This window comes from Anomalospiza imberbis, chromosome 1 (assembly GCF_031753505.1).
Source record: "Anomalospiza imberbis isolate Cuckoo-Finch-1a 21T00152 chromosome 1, ASM3175350v1, whole genome shotgun sequence".
NCBI classification, from domain to species: domain Eukaryota; kingdom Metazoa; phylum Chordata; class Aves; order Passeriformes; family Viduidae; genus Anomalospiza; species Anomalospiza imberbis.
In genome coordinates this window covers 118,307,066-118,330,130 of record NC_089681.1, presented here as the reverse complement: position 1 = coordinate 118,330,130, position 23,065 = coordinate 118,307,066, and the positions used below count along the sequence as shown (strand labels likewise).

General features: G+C 35.3%; 1 protein-coding gene across 5 annotated transcripts in view; it reads left to right on the top strand.

The window, feature by feature from the left end:
* The window catches only part of TAX1BP1 (Tax1 binding protein 1), a 55,897-nt gene that overhangs the window by 18,782 nt on the left and 14,050 nt on the right, over nt 1–23,065 (top strand). For 2 of the 5 annotated variants that reach the window (XM_068208135.1, XM_068208127.1), the window contains exons 4-11: nt 1,628–1,815; nt 3,429–3,587; nt 14,205–14,353; nt 14,491–14,581; nt 15,770–15,955; nt 19,119–19,346; nt 20,639–20,785; nt 21,998–22,091. In XM_068208135.1, coding sequence (XP_068064236.1) covers nt 1,628–1,815; nt 3,429–3,587; nt 14,205–14,353; nt 14,491–14,581; nt 15,770–15,955; nt 19,119–19,346; nt 20,639–20,785; nt 21,998–22,091 — 1,242 coding nt within the window. The remainder of the gene's footprint in view (nt 1–1,627; nt 1,816–3,428; nt 3,588–14,204; nt 14,354–14,490; nt 14,582–15,769; nt 15,956–19,118; nt 19,347–20,638; nt 20,786–21,997; nt 22,092–23,065) is intronic. The other 3 variants (XM_068208144.1, XM_068208152.1, XM_068208160.1) reach the window with 3 other exon arrangements.

The window sequence follows — 23,065 nt, the reverse complement described above, 5'->3', positions numbered from 1 at the left end:
GCAAGCTATTATAATGTTGCTGAGATGAGATCAGTAGAGCTTACAGGAGCTTAATTATCTGAGCTAAATAGTAAATGTTGTGTGGCATGTTAAATGTGGTTGGTTTTTTTTATGATCAAGTAAGTGTACTGGAAGAAAATAATCAGAAATGTGTTTCTCCAGTACATGTTAGAACAAGAAAAAAGACTTTCAGTAGTTTTAAAATCAGGTTGTCTAAACCGATATTAAAATGTGCTGAAGCAGCAATGTAGATATTTCTGCATAGTTTCATCTTACTTAAACACTGAATCAGGTAAATTGAAATACAGTGCTATATAGGAAAGTGTAGCCAGGCCCGAAAGCATGAATCCTGATGATTTGAGACTCAGATACTATTCCGTGAGCGACTGTTAATAAAGTATAAGACTAATGGAAACATGAAGTTCTTGATACAAGTGCTGTCTATGTAATGTAATGTTTTACTATTTCCAGGAAAGGTAGTTAAGAGTACTGGGAAGAGACTTCCAGGAATCTGGAATAAAAGGTGGTGAAAAGTTAATGGTAAAGTTAGAAAGGGAGAAGATTGAAATGTGGTGAAATAAGAACTGAAAAGGGTGGCATCACCTATTGGACTGAGCACTGGGTGAGGGTTTATTGTGTTAGTATCATCCTCAGGCTGTCTACAGTATCTGAAAATAAGTATTCTGAATAAAACTGGCTGGTTTTCTTACCATTAAATTGGGTAAGGCATGGGTCATGAATATATTAATAAAGGTAAAAATGTCAGTAGTTCTCAAAATTATTGTTTTACATTCATAAATCTTATTTTGTGAATCTGGGTCATGCAGGAGGCTTGAAGCTTTAGTGGGCAGCAGTTCAGTTATATATTCACACAGAAATTCTTCTCAAATAATTTGCTTGCACCATGTACCATTACATAGCTTCAAGAAAGAGGACTTATTCTTACCTTGTAAAGTTTAGAAGAATATTTTTCAGTTTTAAAAAACAAGCTCTTTGTTAAACTCCAGACTCATCTCTTTTGGCTGGTATCATCCATCAAGAGCATTTCTGTGCTTTGACATTAAAAAATGGCAAAAAAAAAAAAGGATGTTTGTCCCACAAACCCCTGCCTTCCAAAACAACAACAACAAAACCCTGTGTACAAATGCTACCCGGTGAAGTTGCAGATTCTTGTCATTGCATAATATTTTGTCTTTATCTGCTGTATTTGGTTATGTATGTATTTCAAGGCCAAAAAATCAGTTACTCTATATTCTGTGACTGTACAGTAGTCACACGATAATGTGGTCATGATGCAACTTCATGGCATCTGATAACTAATGATTCTGTTTCATAAATGTATAGGCAGCAGCTGTTACCTGATGCATGTGAGGTGATGTGTACATATAGCAGCTATTGCCTAACACTGTTTAATCTTTGTCTTAAATGCTAGCAGAAATGGCTGGGGGATGAAGGTTACTAAATAGGATGACTTTCTTTCTGCTGTTTTGATGGTATATTTATGCCTTACTGAGGCAGTGAGCATGAAATTTAATTTTAAGTCAAACATGGTGTTGTAATCTGTCTGCAGATGGAGACTTGTAAGCATTTGTAGAATATTTCTTGAAATATGAATGTATTTTGATAGGATATTATCTACCAAATGATGATGGAGAATTCTATCAGTTCTGTTACGTGACTTACAAAGGAGAAATCCGTGGAGCAAGCACACCATTCCAGTTTCGTACCTCTTCTCCTGTTGAAGAATTGCTCACTATGGAAGATGAAGGAAACTCTGATATGTTAGTGGTGACTACAAAAGCTGGACTTCTTGAGGTTTGATACAAAAATTCTTAAAATGCTATTTTTTAATACTGTATACGTACAATCACAGATACTGAGGAAAAAAATAGTAGGAAAAGACATGCATGTGTCAGTGTAGTGTATGTATTTCTGGCTTGTTCTATAGTATTTGGTTGAAGTTCAGAATATTTGTATGTTTTTACATTTACAACAAGATGTAAAAATGTATACCACTAAGCATGGACAGAGAAACATAAGAGTGGATACCGCCCTTCTCTCACACCTGTAATTACCAACAACTGGAGCAGGGGGGAAAATACCCTTTGTGTGAAATGGTGCTTCTTGTAAGGAAAAAGAGTTATGGAATCAGTATACTTTCATTTTGCCCAAGTTAAGAGCCCTGGAGACTGAGCTGAATAATTGCAGGTGCCTAAGTATATTAGAATAGCTCTTATTTTATTTAAAGCAGTTTTATATGTGTTGTGTTTTTTGCTAAAGAGATGTGGTTGGTCTTGTGTGTGTATATCCAGAGTCAAGGTGTTCCTAAGTCATTTGCTTGTTGCTGTTCATAGGCTGAACACTATTTTAACTCAAACAAACAAAAAAGAAACCCAAACTAATTTTTGTTTGAGTTGCTTCTTGGAAAATTGTTCAGTGCAGTTCCCTTACCTTGAGATCAGATATTTTATCCTGTTAGGTGCATCTAGGCACATACGTGCATGTATTTGATTTATGATTTTCAAAGTTTAGGGATAAGAGCTTTAGTACAGAGAGACATGTGGGATATTTTTGCTTTTCAGATATGTACTCGTAGTACTAAAATTAAGTAAGTTCTCAAGTATTTTTTATGATCTTTGTTTATAGAACTGTAGAATGGTTTGGGTTGGAATGAACCATATTATGTCATCTGCTCCAACCCCTTGCAGTGAGAAGGGACATCTTCAACTAGGATCAGGTTGTTCAAAGTCCCATCCAGCCTAACCTTCAACTTTTCCAAGGATGTTGCATCTACCACCTCTCTGGGCAACCCTTTCTAGTGTTTCACCATCCTCACCATAAAAGTTTCTTCCTTATATCTAATGTGAATCTATCCTCTTTTAGTTTAAAAAAAACCCTTGTTCTGTTACTACAGGTCCTACTAAATAGTCTGCCCGTCTTTTTTATAAGCTCCCTTTAAGTATTGAAATGGCACAGTTCATGTTCCAGGGCTTACTTTTCAGGTGTTGGTGGGCTGTGGAGTGTATGTGCATATTCATTTTTCTCAAAAATTCTTCAAATACTGCTATAGAGAGAACATGTGTCTCTACAGTCAGCTGTCATTTTTTCACCAAGCTGCCATCATCAGAATTAGCTCTTCCATAGTTGCTGTCACTTGGGAACAGTAAAGGCACTTCATTTAAGGAAGAAAAACTTGAGGATAAATCAGGACACTGCAAAGTATGCTATCTAATGGTACTATGCAGTAAAAGCAATTAAACGTCAGAAATTTGAGAAAAAGGGGAAAACTGTAATAACCTAACTGGGGAACATACAATTTGTGTTTCTGCTCAAACACTGGAGTAATAGTTATCCACTTGTTTGATTAGAATGAAGGGCAAAAAATTACCAAACACCATTATTTTCCCTTTTTTTTTTTTTATTTACAGTTTAAAATTGAAAAAATAATAAAAGAAAAAGAAGAGCTGTTAAAGGTAACTTCTGTTCTGGAAAAGGAAACTACACAACTCAGAGATCAAGTTGAACAACTGGAAAAAGAACTTAACCATGAGAAGCAGAGATGTGAACAACTGCAAGCAGAGCAAAAGGTTAGTTGTTTAACTGATTAAAGCTGACTCATAATGTCTGCATTACTGCTTTTTCAATAACCAAACTATGTGAAAATCAGCTGTCAAAACCCCTCAGCAGTTAGACAGACATTTACACTAGAATAGGTCAGTCCTTATTAACCTCCTGCCACTATTCCTTTTATGTCATAAAATGGCTAAAATATTTAAGGCTTTTGGTACCAGGCTTGGTAAGATAATCTATGACAACTGTTACCAGATGTTTGATATTTAACAGTGGAATTCATAGTGGAAAGTAGTTGATAATTTAGAGTTTGCTTACATTAATTTATAATGGAGAAAAGCTTTTCAAAAAAAACTCTCCTTAGGGAATTACTGCACAGAGCACAGGCTATTGAAAATGATAAAAAATTTTGGTATGAAAAGCAAAGATCAACAGAGAATGCTTCTGCCAAGGTATGTAAAGAGTCAAAAGCATCTAGTAACTGACTTCTCTTAAAAGGTTTCACAACTCAAAAGGACAAGAAGCATAAACCTAAAAATCTGTTTAAGTGTTAATTAATAGGGAAAATATAAATGTAGCCTAAACCAAAGCCAGCTTAATTTGGAATTCTGCATGTTGATAAGGAGGAATTCAAATACTATAAAAAGGGCACCAAAAAGTTGAACCTAATCTATCTTTAAGCTACTGCTTTTTAAAAAACCCAGCTTTTAGGAGAACATTAAAAACATGTGGGAGGGAGGTGGTGACATGGACAAATTTGAAGTAATGAAGCCTACATAATTTAGCTGTGGACAGCAGTTAATAGACTGTTTCTAGGTCCTAGTATTTACATGTCAACAGTCCTGTGTCATACACCTTTAATAGGAGTTTGTTGAGAGAACTTCAAAATGTTAGTGCTTTGTAGTATACTTTTGAACAGTGAATGGAATGGACTGGAGTGTTGGCTAAGGAAAAAAGAAAGGACAAGATGTTGTTTAGAAAAAAGCTTTTTTTATTAAAGAATGATTTTAATTTCACATGCATGGGAGAACTAGCTCAAATCAATGACAAGGATATAAATACACATTTCATTGATTTACAGATCATAAGTGTGGTGGATAAATCTGAATGAGCTACATAGATACTGTTAATTGTCCCTTGAGGCTCTTACTTAAAAAAAAAATATTTGAAAACAACTCTCAGTTCCAGCCCATGTTAGCTTTACAATTCCATTTTAGAACAATTTCTGAAATGGGATTCTCATTGCTGTCACGCAAGGATAAAGTTAGACTGTATAGGAACAAAAATGTCTCAATGCTTTCTCACATTTTGCAGTGAACTTCTCTAATCCAGAATAGTTTTGCCTCTAAGATACCAGAATTTAGCAGATAGAACCTAATTTCAGGAATGTTTGGGTTTGTGTTTTTTTTTACTGTCTTTTTTTTTTTTTTTCCTGCTGTTGTTGTTCTGCTTTGGCCTTTATTTTCATGAAGTGAGAATGCAGTGTGAGAAACCTCTCACTTGTATTTAGCTACAAATAGATATCTGACCTAAGGCTGATGCAGCTCTTCGCCTGGCTAAAATACTATGGAAGTTTTCTAACTTAGGCAATTATTTTTTTGTCACTTAAGAATTTGATGCTGTCTTATTTTACATTTTTTTCTTATTTTCTGTTTTCCACTTCTTTAAAAAAAAGAAACTTACCTGCTGATTTGAAGAAGTGTTCATTTGTTTATGTATATAACCAGAATATAAATTGAGCGTTATTTCTGAAAAATATGTGAGCATCTACTAAATCAGGTGCAGTTAGTGTTTTAAACATTGGAAATTTTAATAAGCAATGCTTTATATGTGGCTCTTCAGTCTTAGGGATGACATTCTCTCCCTGCTCCCCTCAGCCCAGTACATAGCAGTAGATCACAGGATTATGTAATTTATGTTTGCTGGGAATACATACAGTGCATTAATGGATTGATTAAAAAATTCCTGAGAAGCAGTGACACAGCACTCAGCTGGATTTCGGTACCTAGATTTTATTTTTCTTGTGACTTATTTAAAAAATAAAGCATCAACCAAACCCAAAAATCCAAAGAAAACTACCCCACAAAACATCCCCATTCCAACTAATCACTAATACAGGTGTTAGAAAACAGCTCCTGAGCACAGCTTTGTGTGATGTGAATAGTTGTTATTGGCAGTAAACCTAAACAATGTATTAATTTGGATGTTTTTATATTAGACTGCAGGGGATTATCTTAGAAGTGATAAGTAATCAGAATGTATTTGTATTTTCTGTAACAGCAGAATCTTCACAGGTGCTTAGTGTGGGCCAGGTTGTTTTGGCTTGGCTTATAGTTTTTTTGCCTTTGAGTGGTTGTTTTAACTAAGTACTGTGGAGGCTTTTTTTTTCTTCTTTTGTTTCTAGTTCTCTTTTCTCATATGCATGTGAATTTTTAGTTATGCTCTACAAACTTTTAATATTTAAATAGATAATAAGTGGAACAGATTAATTTAAAATCTGTATTTTAAAAAATCTTTAACTTAGGCAAAGGTTTGACTTTTTGGAATTGTATTAAAAAATCTTCCAATATACTTTAGAGCATATTAGACTAATGTAAAAAGAAAAGGTAAGTTACACTGAACCTGTGTGCAATCTCTTAACAGCATTTTTTTTTGTTTTGTTTTGTTTTTGTTTTTGCAAGTACTTCCATCAGGAAGTGCACAATATATTTCTGCTTGTGCAAAAAGCTCTCAAAAAATCCACAGTAGTACAAAGCACTGTGTCTAAAAAGCAGTAATTGCATGTGTCAAGGAAGTGGGTATGTCTGTACAGACACATATATTTGGTCCTAATTGAGTGCAGAGCTCTTTATGCTGCCACTGTATTGGCAACTAAAATTTGCTTATTACATTTGTATTGTGATAAGGGAGTCCTGGAATTATGAGCCCCTAGAACCATAATACTTGCCAATCTGCCCAATTTCTGAAAATCTTTCTTGGTTTCTTCAGAGAAAATTATATGGGTATCTTAGCTCATTTTGTCTTTTGATCAAATCCATTGTTAAGATATGTTATATTTTTGTAATTGAACAGAATGTGGATGGTATGGTTAGGGGTTGTAGTACATAATTTACTTTACTCTGGTGCAGTGTAACAAATGGAAGATGGGAAAGCTCCAAGTTCCTACTATGAAAATATTTCCTTAAAAAACAGTTCTCTTAAAATCCTTTTTTTATTTATATTTATTCATATGCCTTTAGACCACTTTCTTCTTTTTGGTGTTGATTTTTATCAGGACTTTTTTTCAGAAATAGCTCAGAAGTAGTTTGGATCATTGAGAAATGCTTCTGAAGAAGCATTGCATTCTTAAAATAGACAGGATAGTTGTAGACATGACAATGCCACAGCTAATCCCAATTAGTGCTTCCCTCCTACTCCTGATTAAATGACCTCTTCACACCTCGTTACTCGTACAGAATTTTGGGCGGTGGAACTAGTGTCTTCTCAGTCTTCTTTTTGCTGAGTTGGGGTATTTTGTAAGTGCTTGGGGAAAATATTAGGGAGACATAAGCTTAAAGTAGATCAGTCTTTTAAGAACATGGCTTTTAAGAATCTATTCAGGTGTAATACCATCAGTGCTCCATCAAGCTTGACTATTGGGATCTATGCATGTTTTCAGGTATTGAAAAGATTCCCATTTTTTGAGTTTACAAATAGTTCTGGTGTTTGTGGCACTTGAAATTAATGGCTACAGCAGACTACAGGCTTTGGTTTCCCAAGGCGCCCTTGCTGTTCAGGAGATAGACAGTTTTGTGTTGCCTTCTTAAAAGGTAGGCATGTCGTTTCCTACCAAAGGTAGGAGGAGTAAACACATTCGAGACATAAAGTTATAATGTGCTATTAGAGTTCCTGAAGCAGATCTTGTAACACATTATTGCACTCTTGTCCCTAAAGGCTTTTGTTTTTTAGATTTGGTTAATTTTTTTAGTGCTTTATCACATTAATAAAAAAGATTAGTATTCAACATATGAATGATTCTGCAGACAATATTTTTTCTTGTTGTTGCCGCCATCACAGAAAAAAAGATATTTGCAAGACACATAGCTTGGCATTAGTCAGTGTTTGCACTCACAGGGAACATGCTGTCCACCCCCACTTTTTTAGTGTGTACTTATGGTTTATTACCACTAAGTTGTGTTAATAACCCCATCCTGCCAAAGCTTGAGATATTGTAAGATGAGAGACAAATTCAGTCTTTATTTCTTATAGGTTGATCTTTTTCCTTGTATCCAAGGCCTGCTTAATGCAGTATGTAGTTGTTCTGACAGAATCAGTTTAGAGAAAGGTGTAAGTGGCCTTTCCTTTTTCTTGCCCCCAAGCATGAAAGTTTCCTGCCCCCCTCGTCTAGCCTTTTGAAAAGGGCTTGACATAGGGCTTGCTATATATTTTCAGTTAGAGGAAAGCATAGTATTCCTTTGCAGCAGTTTTCATGTCAGCTAAACCATTCCTACTATTTTTTCCCCTGATGACATTAAAATAGTTCTTACTGAGTGTGAAGATTTAACTTAATCTGTTGCTACTTTGTGTGGGAATTCAGAGTAAATGCGAAATTATTGGAAATGTTTCAGAAATGTCACATCTTTTTCTTGCAACCTTCTGTTAGTGTTTCAGAGTTACTCTGTTTTTACTAGGGTAATGTTCCCTGGTAGCATACTTTTATTTAGGATCATGCTATATATGGAACTTGCAACTCTAGCAATATAACACTGTTAAAATAATGATGTAGCTACACATTAAGATTATTTTGCTTAAGAAGATGACACATTATATGTGATTACAGAACTGTTTCAGGTTGCTTTTAATATTTCAACTTTTCCTTTGGTTTACTTTTGTAAACTGATACTTAATCCATGTGTTGTATAACATTATTATGCTACTTTTATCTGTATATATTTTGCTTTTTAAAAATTGAAGGAAACAAACTTTTTTAAAAAAGGGAATAAAAGCTTAGTATGTTTTTATTTAGAAAATGAGAATATAAATATTTCTAATCTTCATCTTAGATATTATGAATATAAAATGTGTTTAGCTTTGTACATAATAAGAATGCTTTCTGGTCTTTGTGTTCCCAGTTTTGTGTATGCTTAAACCATGTATTAGGTCAGTGGCAGCAATGCACTTGCCTACTTTTAAGATTCAGTCTTACTGTGCTGAAGAAGAGAAGCATGTAGTAATCATTGTGTGTCTTTCATTGTTTATTCCTTTGATAACTCTGCAACCATTCAATTTTGTGAGCACTGGTTTTGTGCTTTTGCAGAGAGCAGATGCTTTTGCAGTCATTGGTCTCCCTCTAGTGGGAAGAGGGCACTTCTAAACTGATTTCTTTAATGTGACGGTGGTGAGAAGTCTTATTCCTCAGGCAGTAGTTTCTATGTTTAACTTGACTCAGAAACAATGGATATGAAGACTGCCTTTTCATCTTTTGATCTTGTGAACATTTGAATAGTGTTTCTGTTATGATGCTTGCATAAATTGATGCAGAAGTGAATTTACTGACTTGATAAACTTGTTCTTTCACGCTTCTTGTAAATTTAGTTTACCATTTAACTTTTTAAAAGTGGGCTTATTCATCTATCTGATTGGGAATTTTAATAAGGCATCCATGTAAATTCACATTCTGCTGACAGGTTCTACCTGCACAGTAGCTTTATTTATTAGAGAATTTTATTCAAATATCAGGGATTCATTTAAGCTGGCTTTTGATGCCATTTTATAAGGAGAGTTTCTCTGCTTAGATAGTGAAAAAACACTGTTGTGAAGTGTGATAATGTCAGCAGTATGGGTAAGCAGTGCAAGTGCCCGGTCCAGCCTGAGAGCATAGAATTAAGTGAATCAATTGTTTTTTCAGTGTCTCTTTAGACCAGGCTCTGTTCATACTGTTCATGTGCGCTGCATATGTGAAAATCTGATGGTAACAAACCATCCAAAAGGCAAACTGCCCCCCAGCCCAAAAAGCTAAACTCCCCCCAGTTGCATTTAATTTTAGACACAAATTAAACACTCTGAATTTGCTCAGGTTGGTTCCAGCAATTACAGCACCCTTGGGTACTATAAACATCATATGAAGAGAAAATCCTGTTTCATGGGTTTTTTTTGACTGTTCTCTGTATGAATATTTCTTAAACTGGGCAATTGAAAATTATTTCACTGGAAAATTAAATAGTAACTTGAGATATTCTACAGTTCAAATTATGTATTCATGGAAACAACCTTGCAAAATCAATTGCTTATAGTGAAATTATAGCATGCTTTAAGAAATTAACATTCTGACATGTAAATGCATGCTGCAAAATCAGTGTGTGTAAATGCTTCAACTGCTTCCTGTAAAAACTTACTTGTTTGTAATCTTCATGACAGTAATTGAATGACTGATGTAACTTAGATGAACTCTTACAGATTTAGTTTTGTGGACCTTAGTTTTGTAGTTTTGATAACTGTTGTAGATGTTAGTTAAAGTACTACCACTGTGACATCTTCTATTTTCAAAATAGACTGCAGTGTTTTTTAGAGCGGTATTTCTATTACAAGTCATAGTCACAAGGATAAAAGCTTAATGTCATTGAGTTTATTTGGAATTGGCTTGCTCTTTACTGAATGCTTAAATTTTTTTTTAAATTACAACTTGAGGTTTCCTTTCGGAACTTTCATGTCGTGTTATGGGAAGACTTGGTTTTGCACTGGCTGCAATTGTGCTATGTTGTGTTCATCATTTATATTCAGTGGTCATTTAAACAGAGTATGATGTCAAACAAGTGTTTCACATGATTCTATTGGAGCTGCTGTGATGTCAGTGGTATAAAGAAAAGGCTCCTGCAGATAATCGATCTAAGCCCCCTAAATTCTCTGTAGGATATCAAGTATAATGGTTCCTCTGACAATAATTTACATCCAGACAAATCAATCCAGATGAAAGGTGGTGCTGCTTTTTGTTTGTTTGCTTTTTATTTTTTTAATTTTTGTTTTTAAATATATTGCCTTGTATTTAGTGACTTGACTTCTTCAGTGTGAGCTGCATAGCCATTTTTAACTTCTCACCCTTCATTACAGTGTATGCATTCTCAAAAAGTAAAAACAGGCTGCAGATACTAGCCAATAATCAAAGGTGAATGCTTTAGGTGTGGGATGATTTTGAAAAGGTTGGTAGGGAGTTCTATGTGTTATGGAAAGGGAAGATGAAGCATAAAAAGCCATGCTGACCATTGCCATGTTGCAAGGTGTTACAACTGGAAATAGTCTTGGATTGTATTTTTCAAGTATTTTATTCTGTCTGCTGGATCTCTCTCTACCTTCAGCATGTTTGAAAAATGTGTTGTTTGTGCTGATCAGAGGAAGGGATGTCTGTACCATTCCATTAACCAGACTGTGCTCAGCAATGTTTTACTGCTGTTGTAAAAATCCATTTGAAGTAAGAAATAAGTAGGGAAAGCATGCTGTTCTTCATTGTTGAATGTGGGGATTTTTGACATTATTTTCTCTTATGAAAATGAGAATTTAGAAACATGGCTATTCCATTCTCCAGTGAAATATTATTAGTTCTTTTGCAGCAGAAATTTATTTATTAAATGAATTTTAACGTGTTTCAAGGATGACCCCAGGCATGATCTTTGCATATCCTTTAGGTTGAGCTTATAATAGCTTTATGAGGACAGTGTTGCATGGAATTACTATAAAATTATTTTTAAAATAATCAGTCTTAAATCTTCTGCCATTTTAGAATAGCAGTAAAGATTTTGGATATTTCTTCTTGTTCTGTATCTGAAGGTACATCAAGATTTTCTAAGTGGGGTTTTGATTCTTGGGAAATTTACCTTACAACTCATTGGATTTTTGCTGTTTCATTTTACTTATGAGACTCCTAGTAATTACAGGAATTTTTGTTTTGATAACTTCTTTTTTTGCAGTAGTAAAGCTGATTTAAGTAATTTCTGGTTGCTTACTCTTGACCCTTGTGATGCAGTTTGTGTCCCCACCCTTAGGGCTGTTGCAACTCTAGGGAAGGAGATGGGGGAGCTGCATTTGTAACTGGATTTAAAATAACCTTAAAATTGTTGAGTGTTTTTAAACCAGTTCATTGAAATGATTCATGCTCTTGCTGTGCTTTTTATGTTCCTCTGTTAAGAAGGTGGAAGAAAATAAATAATATTGGTAGATGTACCAGGTAAGATAAATGAATTAAAGCAATGATTACAGAAAGTAATTATCTTTTTTGTAAGAGGGGTTTTACATGTGTTTATTCTTCCCCTTCAGACTCCTTCTGAACATAGTTGACTTTACCTGTAAAATAGTCTAAGAGCACTCATTTTAAATTTTACAGGCTCTGAAACCACTGTAACCAGTGCATGGGACTCGGGATTGCTACATCTAAATTGAATGACTAAGAATTCTGTAAAATAACAAGTCGTCTCTAAAAATGAATCCATTTTTTTTTCTTTAAAAACTGTAGGCTTTAGTTGTATCTAAACAAGTTTATTAGGTGAGAATCTGTTAAGTATGGAACTTTTACATTTTAGTACCATGTCCCTTTAGAATAACTAGCAAAGCAGCATCAATTGTAATGCTGTTTGCGGAGAGAATTTTTTCAGGCTATTAATTCCTTTTAATATATGTTACCTTTGGCAGCCTGTTTGAACTGTTTGTACAGTTTGTATATATAATGTATCAGATTAAATTCTTTTGAAGGCACTTGGGTTACAACACTTACAGTTATACCAAAGTGGTGTTTAGAGAAAACACAGATATGCATTGAAATAGACTTTTTACTATACTAGGCTTTCAAAACAGGGGCAAGTAATTAGTCTCCACTGCACTAGGGGAGGACAAGCAGTTATAGAGTGTGTTGTTGCTGCTGGTTATATAGCAAGTTTTACTTGGAATACTGACTTTAATTAAAATATCTTGCCCTTTTTACACCACGTATTTAAATTTTTGATTGGAAGAAACTGATAGCTCTTCAAAAATAAAGACCTTGTGAAAGTTGTGTGTTATCTTCTCCAATGCTGTTTTTTAAAAAAAGATGGCACATTCATAATCCCTTGAATTTCTTTTTTATGTTAAGACATAAGAAAGCCATTCAGAGTTGAAATAGTAGTAATATATTAGTCCTTTTATGTAGCATATATAACAAAAATTTAAAAAAACAAAATAGATATAACAAAATATAACAAAAAAAAAAGTAACAAAAATTAAAATCTACATGCTGGTGTAGTGTGTAGCAAGTGAGTGAGTCATCATTTGCCACTCCTCAATTCAATACTGCCTACCCCTCAACCCCCTCCCCCCCAAAAGAAAATCATAATGCTCAAACTTCTGTTTAGTTGCTTGTAAAAGTGAGGCTTAATTATACTTGCAAACAGTGTATCTTGACAATTAATGACTAAAACCAGTCCTCATTATATTTTATTGTACTTAAAACATTGTTTGTTAGGTTGGAATTTGGTCAGTAGGGGTTCTTCATAAAGTCTGGCTGATGTGTTTCTCTTGATATAACAGTACAGTCTTGTTATTTCAGGGCATTGAGCTTTGTTTAAAAATGAATAGATGATGTAGTGGTTTAATCTTCCAAATCTAGAGCAGAAAGACAACTTGTACCTTAGTAGCTACACAAAAACTCCTAAGTTGTGCTGTTGTTAGGTATGTTGGTCAGTCTGTCTTGACCTTGTTTTACACTTTGATCCATATCACTGTCATGGTTGATAATAAGCTGAGCTTTATCATACTTTCATATCAGAAAAATGTGGCATATTATCTCAGTATGTGTGATTTACTTTAGTGCTACTTATTTTTTTCAAGAAAATAGTTATATTGAAAAAAAAAAAAACATTTTCAGGCTTATTTAAGATAACTTGACTTTAAATGGCTGTTTTGCTGCAGTGGAGATGGCATTCAGCTGTCCATTGCCTTAGAACAATATGGACATTACTGTAATTAGATAACGAATGCAGTACTTAACAGTGGTTTCCCATCTTGTATTTGTCAGTTTTCTGACAAAGGAATCTGTTTTGGGTATTGTCATCATCATCTGTCTCAGTTTCCATAATCCCACAATGGTTGCATGAGCTTCCTTGAGCTATGTGAGGCAATCTGTATGTTCTAGCTAGGAGAATGTCAAGTAGTAACCAGCTCTAAATCAGGATTTTGTTTTGTTTTGTTTCTCTTTTTGCCTGCAGTTGTCTTTACTGTGGTTTGCTACGGTGGTGTAACTGTCTGGAAAAATGCAAGGTCTTCTTCTTTTTAAGTAAAAGCAAGTACAAAGAGAAATAAAAGTTCTTTGTTTTCTAAGCTAGACAGTCAGTGGTTTGTTTGCCTAAAGGAAATAGGCAAAAGAAGTCTTTGGTAGGCTCTGAAGTCTTTGGTAGGCTCTGAGTAACTGAATGCTTGCACCCAAAAAAACTCCTTATTGACCCCTTATTAATACATGAACTGTACATAACAATATTCAATATATATTTACTTATGTATACTTGAAATGGGCTTGTTATACATTTTAAGGAAGAGAAGATATCTAATGGCCATATTTTGGCATTAATTCAAACAGCATGTTTTACTTCTGAAGAATTACATTCTTAAATGGCATCTATTTGCAATTTTTTAAAAAGGAAAATATTCAAGCATCAGAAGATTTTAAAAGGGAAAATAATGATTTGAAGAAGAAGCATGATGAAGCTGCTTCAAAAGTTCTCCAGCTTGAAGAAGATATCATGACTGTTACTCAGAAAGCCATTGCAAAAGAAACTGAGTTAGACAGGTACTTAGTCTTTCGTTCCTTACCTTCCTTATTTTACTTTTTTCCCCTAAAGATGTTTTTTTAAGCTAAGTATATTTGTTATATGCATGGATTTTCTGTATTAATAGTTCTTTACCACTAATTTTTCAATGTTTTAGTCTGAAGGACAAACTGAAAAAAGTGATGCTTGAGAAGGAGCAACTTGAATGTGTGTTAAAGACAGAAAAGGATGAAAAAGAACTTTATAAGGTAACTTTATTACATGTACCTGTATACACTGGAATGAAGTGGTTTGAAATAAAGGTAATAATGTTTTATGGATAAGTCTAATAAATTGAATTTGTTAAGGAAAAAAGGAAATGGGTAATTTCTGTGAACATATCTTTAAGATAGTTAGAGGTGTTCTTATATAAAAATGAATGAGGAAAACAGCATCTGAATTCAACCATGTTATAAAAAGGTCTCTAAGAAGGAGAATGAATCACCAATTTGTTAAAGCTGAGACATAGTAACAAAAAATAAAATATTCTAGTGAGAAAATTCTTTAGTTATACAGTGCATCACCCAGTAACTGATCATCTTTAACACACTTTTTCATAACTAAAATACTTCCTAGTAATTTAAATTCTCTCTCCAGACTTTGTTTTCTAAATCCCTCTTCTTGAGCCTTGTGTATAACACTGAGAAGCTTTAGTAGATTCTCTATTGCATTGGATTTTACTAGCATGGCTGATTTCTTTTGCTGGTGTTGAGAGACACCCATATATAGAATAAAATACACTACCTCCCTCCCTCCCCCAAAGCAGAGAAAACATTATATGCTAAAATAATGAAATCCTTAGGTTGTGTGAAACAGATCAAGTGTATTTAAAAGCTTATTTCTGTTCCTAGATTATAAAATCTCAAAGCATCATTTACAAGCATAGAATCCCTTTGTAAATAACACAGATCTTCTGGTCTGAGTGGAAAACACTTGAATGCAGGAGCTATTCTGCATTATTGTAGGCAGAGTTGTTAGAATTAGTTTGCTGTTGTTGAAAATTAATATTTCTGATGTAGACCTGTTTGCTTAGATGACTATGGGCAAAAGTTTAATTTCTCTTTGGGTTTCTTCAGGTCATTTCTCTTTTGCTTGTCCTTAGTTGTCCAGCATTTGTGAAGAGAGGAGTGAATCCTGAATAACTTAATGTGATGTGGAGAGAAATTAGGCTTTAACTTCTAGTTGTAGAGTGGAGGTGTTGTTAGGTGACCATGCTGAAAGAATTCCAGCCAGAAAGTTTGGGCTGGAGGGCAGTGATAATATAAATTATTTAATTTTTCTCTTTACCAGTTCTAATCTGCCTCAAGTTAGAATAGATTAGAATTTAGTGAGCACATAAATAGGTGAGCAGTAGTTCTAACCTGGAAGAAGTTTGACATGTTTTAGCATCATTGCAGATACACTTGAAGAATACAGAAATAGAAAACACCAAACTAGTAAAAGAAATCCAGACGTTTAAGAATTTGGATGCAAACAAAGAAAACATGATATCGTATTATAAAGAGGAGGTTGGCAGATTACAGCTATTAATAGCTGAAAAAGAAAATATGAAGAAAGCTATTTTGCACTCCTCATCAAACAAGGTAAGCAGTACTCAATATAATTGGCCTGATTTGAATAAACATATCTAATGTTGTACGTGCTTGACAAAAGAAAGGAAGAAGTTGAAGAAATCACCAGGGTATAGGCTAAGAGGCATGAGGATTATGATGTTCTCTGTAGATGCAGAAAATGGTGAAAAGACTGAGATCTGTTCTAGTTTTGCACCTTTTGAGCTTATTGAGGTCTCACATGATGAACTGATATTAACTATGCGTGGAAAGGTAATTTTTGAGTTCAGTAAAAGTGATGTGCTTCTGCATTGCTTTTAGCTTCATGAAAAATGAAAGGAGGTTGAGGAAAAAGTTTGTAATATAGCTGTGTTGAGGCTGTAGAGGGTGATGGAGAAGAGAAGAGGAGACGTGGAATGATTGCTGAAGGACTTGTTAGGTGAGTGTGCTGTTGAGCTACAATGCTGACTGAGAACTCTGCAGTGACAGTAGGGTTTCGAAGGAAGAGGTGCCTTACTGTGCCCTGTGGCAGCACTGTGGTTAGCAAGCAGTGTGGTGTAACAGGAGAGTGAAATTGCTGAAGAACTCATATTTATGCTGTCCATGGTCCACGTGTGGTTACTTCAGACTTAGTTCTAGTTGGGTGCTATGGATGCCTGTAATGGGTTTGTGTAGGTTTTAGTAGCTGAGTGGCTTCTGTGAGAAGCTGCCAAAAGCTTCCCCTGAGAGCCAATACCAGCCAATGCCTGACAGAGCCAATGCCAGCAGGCTCCAAGATGGACCCATCACTGACCAAGGCTGAGCCTGCGGATGATGATGGTAGCACCTGTGGGATAACAGATTAAAGAAGGCTATGGGAGAGGGGAAACCATGTGAGAGAAATTGCAGCTGAAGAGAAGAGTGAATGCATGAGAGACAGAACTCTGCAGACATCAGGGTCAGTGAAGGAGAACAAGAGGTTCCAGGTGTTGGAGCAGCCCATGGTGAAGATCCTGGTGAGGCTGGCTGCCTCCTGCACCCTGTAGAGGACCCCATGCTGGAGAAGGTGGACGTGCCTGAAGAAAGCTGTGACTCTGCACTGGATCCTGCTGGTAGGATCTGTGCTGGAGCTGTCTATTCCTGGAGGACTGCACCCCATGGATGGGATCCTACACTGGAACAGTTCATGCAGAACTGCAGCCTGTGGGAAGGATACACGTTGGAGAAGTTTGTAGAGGAGCGTCTCCCATGGGAGTTACCATACACTGGAGTGGAGGAAGAGAGTGAAGAGTCCTCCCCCTGAGGAGGAAGGAGCAGCAAAGACCATGTGTGATGGACTGACTGCAGCCTCCATTCCTCATCCTGGCTGTGCTGCTGGAAGAGAGGAGATGGAGAATTTGGGAGTGAAGCTGAACTTGAAAAGAGGGGTTGGGGTCTGGATGTGTTAAGATTTGGTTTTATTTCTCATTATCCTATTCTGATTTGACTGGTAATAAATTAGATTAATTTTCCCCCCAAGTTGAGTCTGTTTTTGCCCATGACAGTAATTGCTAAGTGATCTCTCCCTGTCCTCATCACAACCCACAAGCCTTTTGTTATATTCTCCCCCTTATCCAACTGAGGAGGGGAATTTTGGAGTGGTTTTGGTGGGCACCTGGCATCCAGCCAGGCTAAACCCACAATAGAATAACCATTAGGTGTTTTTTCCTGATGTACGTCATTCTCCATTTCATCCAAAAGGAATGCAGTTTCTGTGCCCTGAGATTGTTCTCTGATCTACAGTGTGATAGGCAATAATGAAATTTACTGAGAGTTTTGCTTTACAAATGTGCTCTTGATCCAAATTAGAGAGTCACTTTAGACATAGCCTTTGAGGCCAGCATGGAAAAGTCAGATTATGCAGGCATCTTTCTGGTGTATCTTGCCAATCTTTTCACAGCAAAGCAACTTGGATCTCAAAAGACTAGAAATTGTTTTAAAGTAATATGAGTTATGAATATAATATTGAAGTGGAAAAGTAGTGCTGTTGAGAATGGACATAGAGGTTAAAAAGGGCATACTGTCTAGCTTTAAGTTACATCTTGTTGATGTAAAAAGAAAGAAAGTCTCTTCCTTGCTTTTTTGTTTCTGAATGTGTTAAGTTAAATTACTACTGTGTTTTATTTTGAAGGGAGTGGATATGTTTCAGTACTGAAGGGACAAAACGTTTATGTAATTTATTAATCTTAAATTGCTTTTGATGTTTCTGGTGGGATCATTAATAGTTTTATCTCACACTGTGAAACTGCAGATATTTACTGAAATATGTTCCCGATGTATCATGTGCTGTAAAAATAGCTAGGAGACAGGACTTCAGGGCATTTTCTTGTCTATCCATCTTCATAAATGGTTACAAAATGTATTAGTATTCCTCTGGACTTACATGATATTAAAAAAAATTAACAAATAACGGACTAGAGATAGCTGACTTTATGTCTGGACTCAAGAATAAGATGATTATGCCATCAGGGAGACTGGAGGCAGTGACTACTTTATATAGTAGCTTTTTTTTTTAAACTAAAATTATATTTTGTAATCCTGGCCTTCTTGGAGGAGTGAGAGGCTGGTAGTTCAGCTTGGTCAGTTGGCTCTTGGATTACCCTGAGTGCTTAGTGCTACATGCTGCAGCTTGCCCTTCATTATTATTTGTTCTCTCTTCCCTCTGGAAAGCTTGTTGTGCAAGACCTTGGGAAATAGAGCTGTGAGAAAAACATCCCAAAGCTGCTTTACAGTGTTTTACATCAACCAGTTGTAGGCACTGTAAAACCTCTTGCTCTGTTGATACTTTCAGTGTGTTTCTGTGGGATGAACTTTGCTTTTGATGCTGGAGTCCTACAGTGATAAGAGCAGAGATGTGGAAAACAGACTTTTTTTGGTCATACATTTAAAACCGAAGCTGAAATTCCAACAAAAATCCAGAATTTAAACTTCTGTTTCATAGTGAAACTATGTCACTATGCCTTTATTTCACAGTGAAATAAATTTGCACATCATTGCTGGCAAAGAAGACAAGTGGGGAAAGTAGTACTTGTGTACTGACTTCTTAATTTAGTAGTTTTGCTAAAGCCACCAGGAAAACTTGTTTTTTCTTTCAGATCTTTCTAATCCCTATACCAACCTTTATTTAAGCTTTGAATTAAAAAATGAGCAATTCTCTTCCATCTCTTCTCTTTCCTAGGACGAAACAAGTATTTTGAAGGAGCAGCTTCGGAAAGCTGAGGATCAGATTCAGGCAAGCAAACAAGAAGCTGTTCTCATGTCAAAAGAGCTGAGTGATGCAGTAAATGTGCGGGATAAGACAATGGCAGATCTTCACAGTGCCCGGCTGGAAAATGAAAAATTCAAAAAGCAACTTGCTGAAGCTTCAGCTGAACTCAGAAACATCACAACTTTGAAAAAAGAACAGGTAAATTGTCAGTGTTTAGTATTGAAGTTTGTCTGTATTAAAATCTTTACTGGGAAAAAAATAGGTTTCTGGATGATTAGTGAAAATAATTATCAAATTTTCTTTCAGCATTCAATATACTACCTTGAATCAAGTGCAAGTTAGCTGATTTGGAAGTTTGGTCAGAAAGCTCTTACTCACATCTCCTTCTCCCCACATTATTTTCACAGAATAATGCAGTATCTATGTTATTTTGAATCCTCTCCCTGTCTTAATTCTGTTAAGTGAGCCACAGTAGCATTAAATATTCATTCAAATAAGAAAATGTATTGGTAGAAAATCGGGTTGTTTTATAATGTTCTTTTGTTATGAATAGATTCTGTCTAAATCCTTATAAGTCCTTCCAATATTTGTAATCAAAGTTAACTTGCTTTAAGTACTTATAAGTATAAAAAATATTAATGTAATGGAAACTGTCTTGACCTTAGTCTTGGATAAAAGTATAGTGAGCTAATATATGTTTCATCATTTTGATTAAAATTAGCTTTATCAAGGATCTTCAGTGACTGCAACTGTATTGCATTTATTTGCTACTAGGATTACTGTTATGGTGTAACTGTTTGAAGAAAATATATTAATCTGAACAGAATTAAAGTAGTACTGTAATATTACAACACTCAAAAAAACTATTATATTTAAAATGTCAAAGAATTGCATGGTTTTTTCCCAGTGAGTTTCAGTTGTATACAATGTGTTTTGAAATGTATCATGAAAGAAGTAGCGAGTCATCTGAATGCCTCAAGTTACCAGAAAGAATCTGAGCATGGCCTCTGTCTACTTGCTGGATGTGCTTTGTGTAGCTTGTGTATCAGTGTAGTGGCTCAATGGAGCCAGTCCCAGGTGAAACCTAGTGAGTGTGAGGGAATAGCTGTGGACTGTGCACTTTTGCTATGTGGCTATACTTGTCTGTATGATAGCTGGAACACCCCCTGGAAGGTGTTCAGTCTTTTCCTATACATTCAGACTTTAGATACACATTAATGAGCTCATAAAATAAGAATCTTCTTTACCTGCCTCTGGTATTATACCAGTGCCTGTTTATGTCCCTCAGTGTGTCCTGCTTGGAATGAAGCTCAGCACATATTCTGCCTCTCTCTGTGCTCTATTGCTTGTGCTATTCCTTTCTTTCCCACAAAGAAAATAGGAGCTTCAGTTCTTACATGGAGCATTATGCTTTTTTTAATTGAAAAAAGACTTTTTAGGAAATAGTGGTATTTGAACATAAGGGAGAACAGTTTATATTTTTTTTTAAGGAAGCTTCAAACGCAGTGGAACAGGAACTGCGCAGAGAAGTTGAAGATCTGAAGCTTCGTCTACAAATGGCTGCTGACCATTACAAGGAGAAATACAAAGAATGTCAAAAACTTCAAAAACAAGTAAACAAGTTTACAGAACAGGCAGTAAGTAGAATGGGATAAATTGCACTTGCCTTTTGGTAACATTTCAAAAACAATTTAATTTCCTTCTATGAAAACAAATGCTTTTAAAAAGGATTAAAATGTGTGGTAAGCAATGACTCTTTACCATTTTCTTTCACAAACTTAGTTGTGAAATTACTTCTATGGTTCTCTTTAGGTAGTTGTCCAAACCCGGCATAGAATTTATAGTAGCTGGTGTAGAAGCCTGGTAGAGTTTATATGAACTTACAAGCATCACATTGTTCAAGGAAGAATTTTGAAACTGATGGTGGGAAAATCCATGATTACTACCTCTATCCAGTACCACCACAAAAAAGCCCAACAAAAAACCCCAAGCCCAAAAGTGGGGAAATAGAGAACTTGAGGTAGGGTTTAAAACCAAGTGGAGAAGAAGTCTCCACAACACAGTATGGAGTTGTATTCCGTATGTATTTTGTAATCTTACCACTCTTCCGAGATCTGTTTCATAAATAAATGAATCTTTTTGAATGATGATATAAGTCTTAGGCCACCTACTAACTGAACCTGTCAGCCGACTTCAAACAGATTTGAGAGCAGAGTTCTTCAGAATTCTGTAAAAATTAGAGTTGGAGAGGAGCTCAAACAGGAAAAGGCCTATGCACAGTGGCAAGATGTGCAAATACGAATCCTTAAGAAAACCAGACTTAAGTATTTCTCTTATCCACAGAACATTGCATAAAAAACTCATCTTCTCATCCAGAAGGTCAGTGGTGAATGAGGTGCCATATCAGAACATCTGTACCTTTTCCTTAAAAATCTTCCTTATCTTTGACAATGTTGTACATCTTACAGCAAACACTAGATTTCGTTGTTTTTGTTCCAGAAGTCCAGCAGACATTTCTGATACAGACTCTGTTTTTCTAATGGAGGATTAGATTTAAGTTAATGAATTAAAGTGTAACTGATTCTCTAGAAAATGAAATTTTCCTAATAATTTGCTTAGAAATTACTCTTCCTAGGGAAAAAAACCTTCATCAAGTAAGATTATAAAAATCATAGTCCTAAGCAATTTCAATCTTAGAATTAAATGTTTTTGTATATTTATTATTACCTACTGTTTAAATGAGTGTTTCTGTCTAATTTTGGAGCAAATGATACATTTTGCAAGATACATTACTTTGTTCTTTGGCTTTCATATAATCAAGTACCAAAACAAAATTTCTTTTCGCAAAGAAAACTGCAGGGCATCAACAGAAACTGACAGATGCTTCTAACATTGAGACAGCTACTGCCATCCTTACAGACAAAAAGTTGTCTGCATCTCCAGGTATCAACAGCTTAAATTTTGTCTGCCTTTATAAGCCTGAATGTGTTGTCTATGTGAAGTAGTCACTAATAGTATTTGTAGTATAAAGTAGGTGGACTTATTTGTTTAATTAAAGCATTAATTAGAGATGTGAAGATTGAGCTGAATATTGTCTCTTACCACATGGTAACAATCCTAAATAAGTTTATATATCAGTTTAGTTGCTATTTTTTAATGTCAGTAGAACTGAACTCTTGAATTTCTGCTTCATGGTGAACAGAGATGGTTTTGCCAAGCTAAGAAACAGCTTGTTAAAAAAATCTTACTAAAATTTTCAATTTGAGTAAAATAGCAGTAATTTTGCAGTCATATTATTATGACTATCCCCTATAACATTCTGCTGTAATATCAATCTGCTGGAAATTTCTGATTATGTGATGGCAAGGTCAAGTCTACTGACTGTTTTCATTAATTATAGGTATAGTGGTTTATTAGAAAATGTTTATAATTATTATGAACTAATAAGTTATTGCAAAAACAATATTCTAAAACTTAAATATGTAATAGGTTTAAACTAAAGAAGAAATCCTTCACTATGAGGCTGGTGAGGCATTGGAACAGGCTTCCCAAAGGAGTTATGCCCCATTCCCTGGGGTGTTTAAGGCCAGGTTGGATGGGGTTCTGAGCAGCCTGGTGTTGTGGAAGGTGTCCCTGCCCATGGCAGGGGGATTGGAGCTAGAGGATCTTTAAGGTCCTTTCCAGCCCAAACCATTCTGCGAGTTTTATCATTCAGTTTAAACTGATAAGTGCCAAAAAATGCTGATTAGTTTTTTCTGTGTTATTTTATAACTGATAGATTCTTGCTGCCTTTAAAGACCTAAAGTTGTAATTTCTATCAGTTTCCTCCTGTCTAAAAGAAATTCAAGGCTTTCTTAAAACATACAAACCCAGCAAGCTCAGTGACAGTGTGTGATGAAGTAGTTTGCTGATGTAGT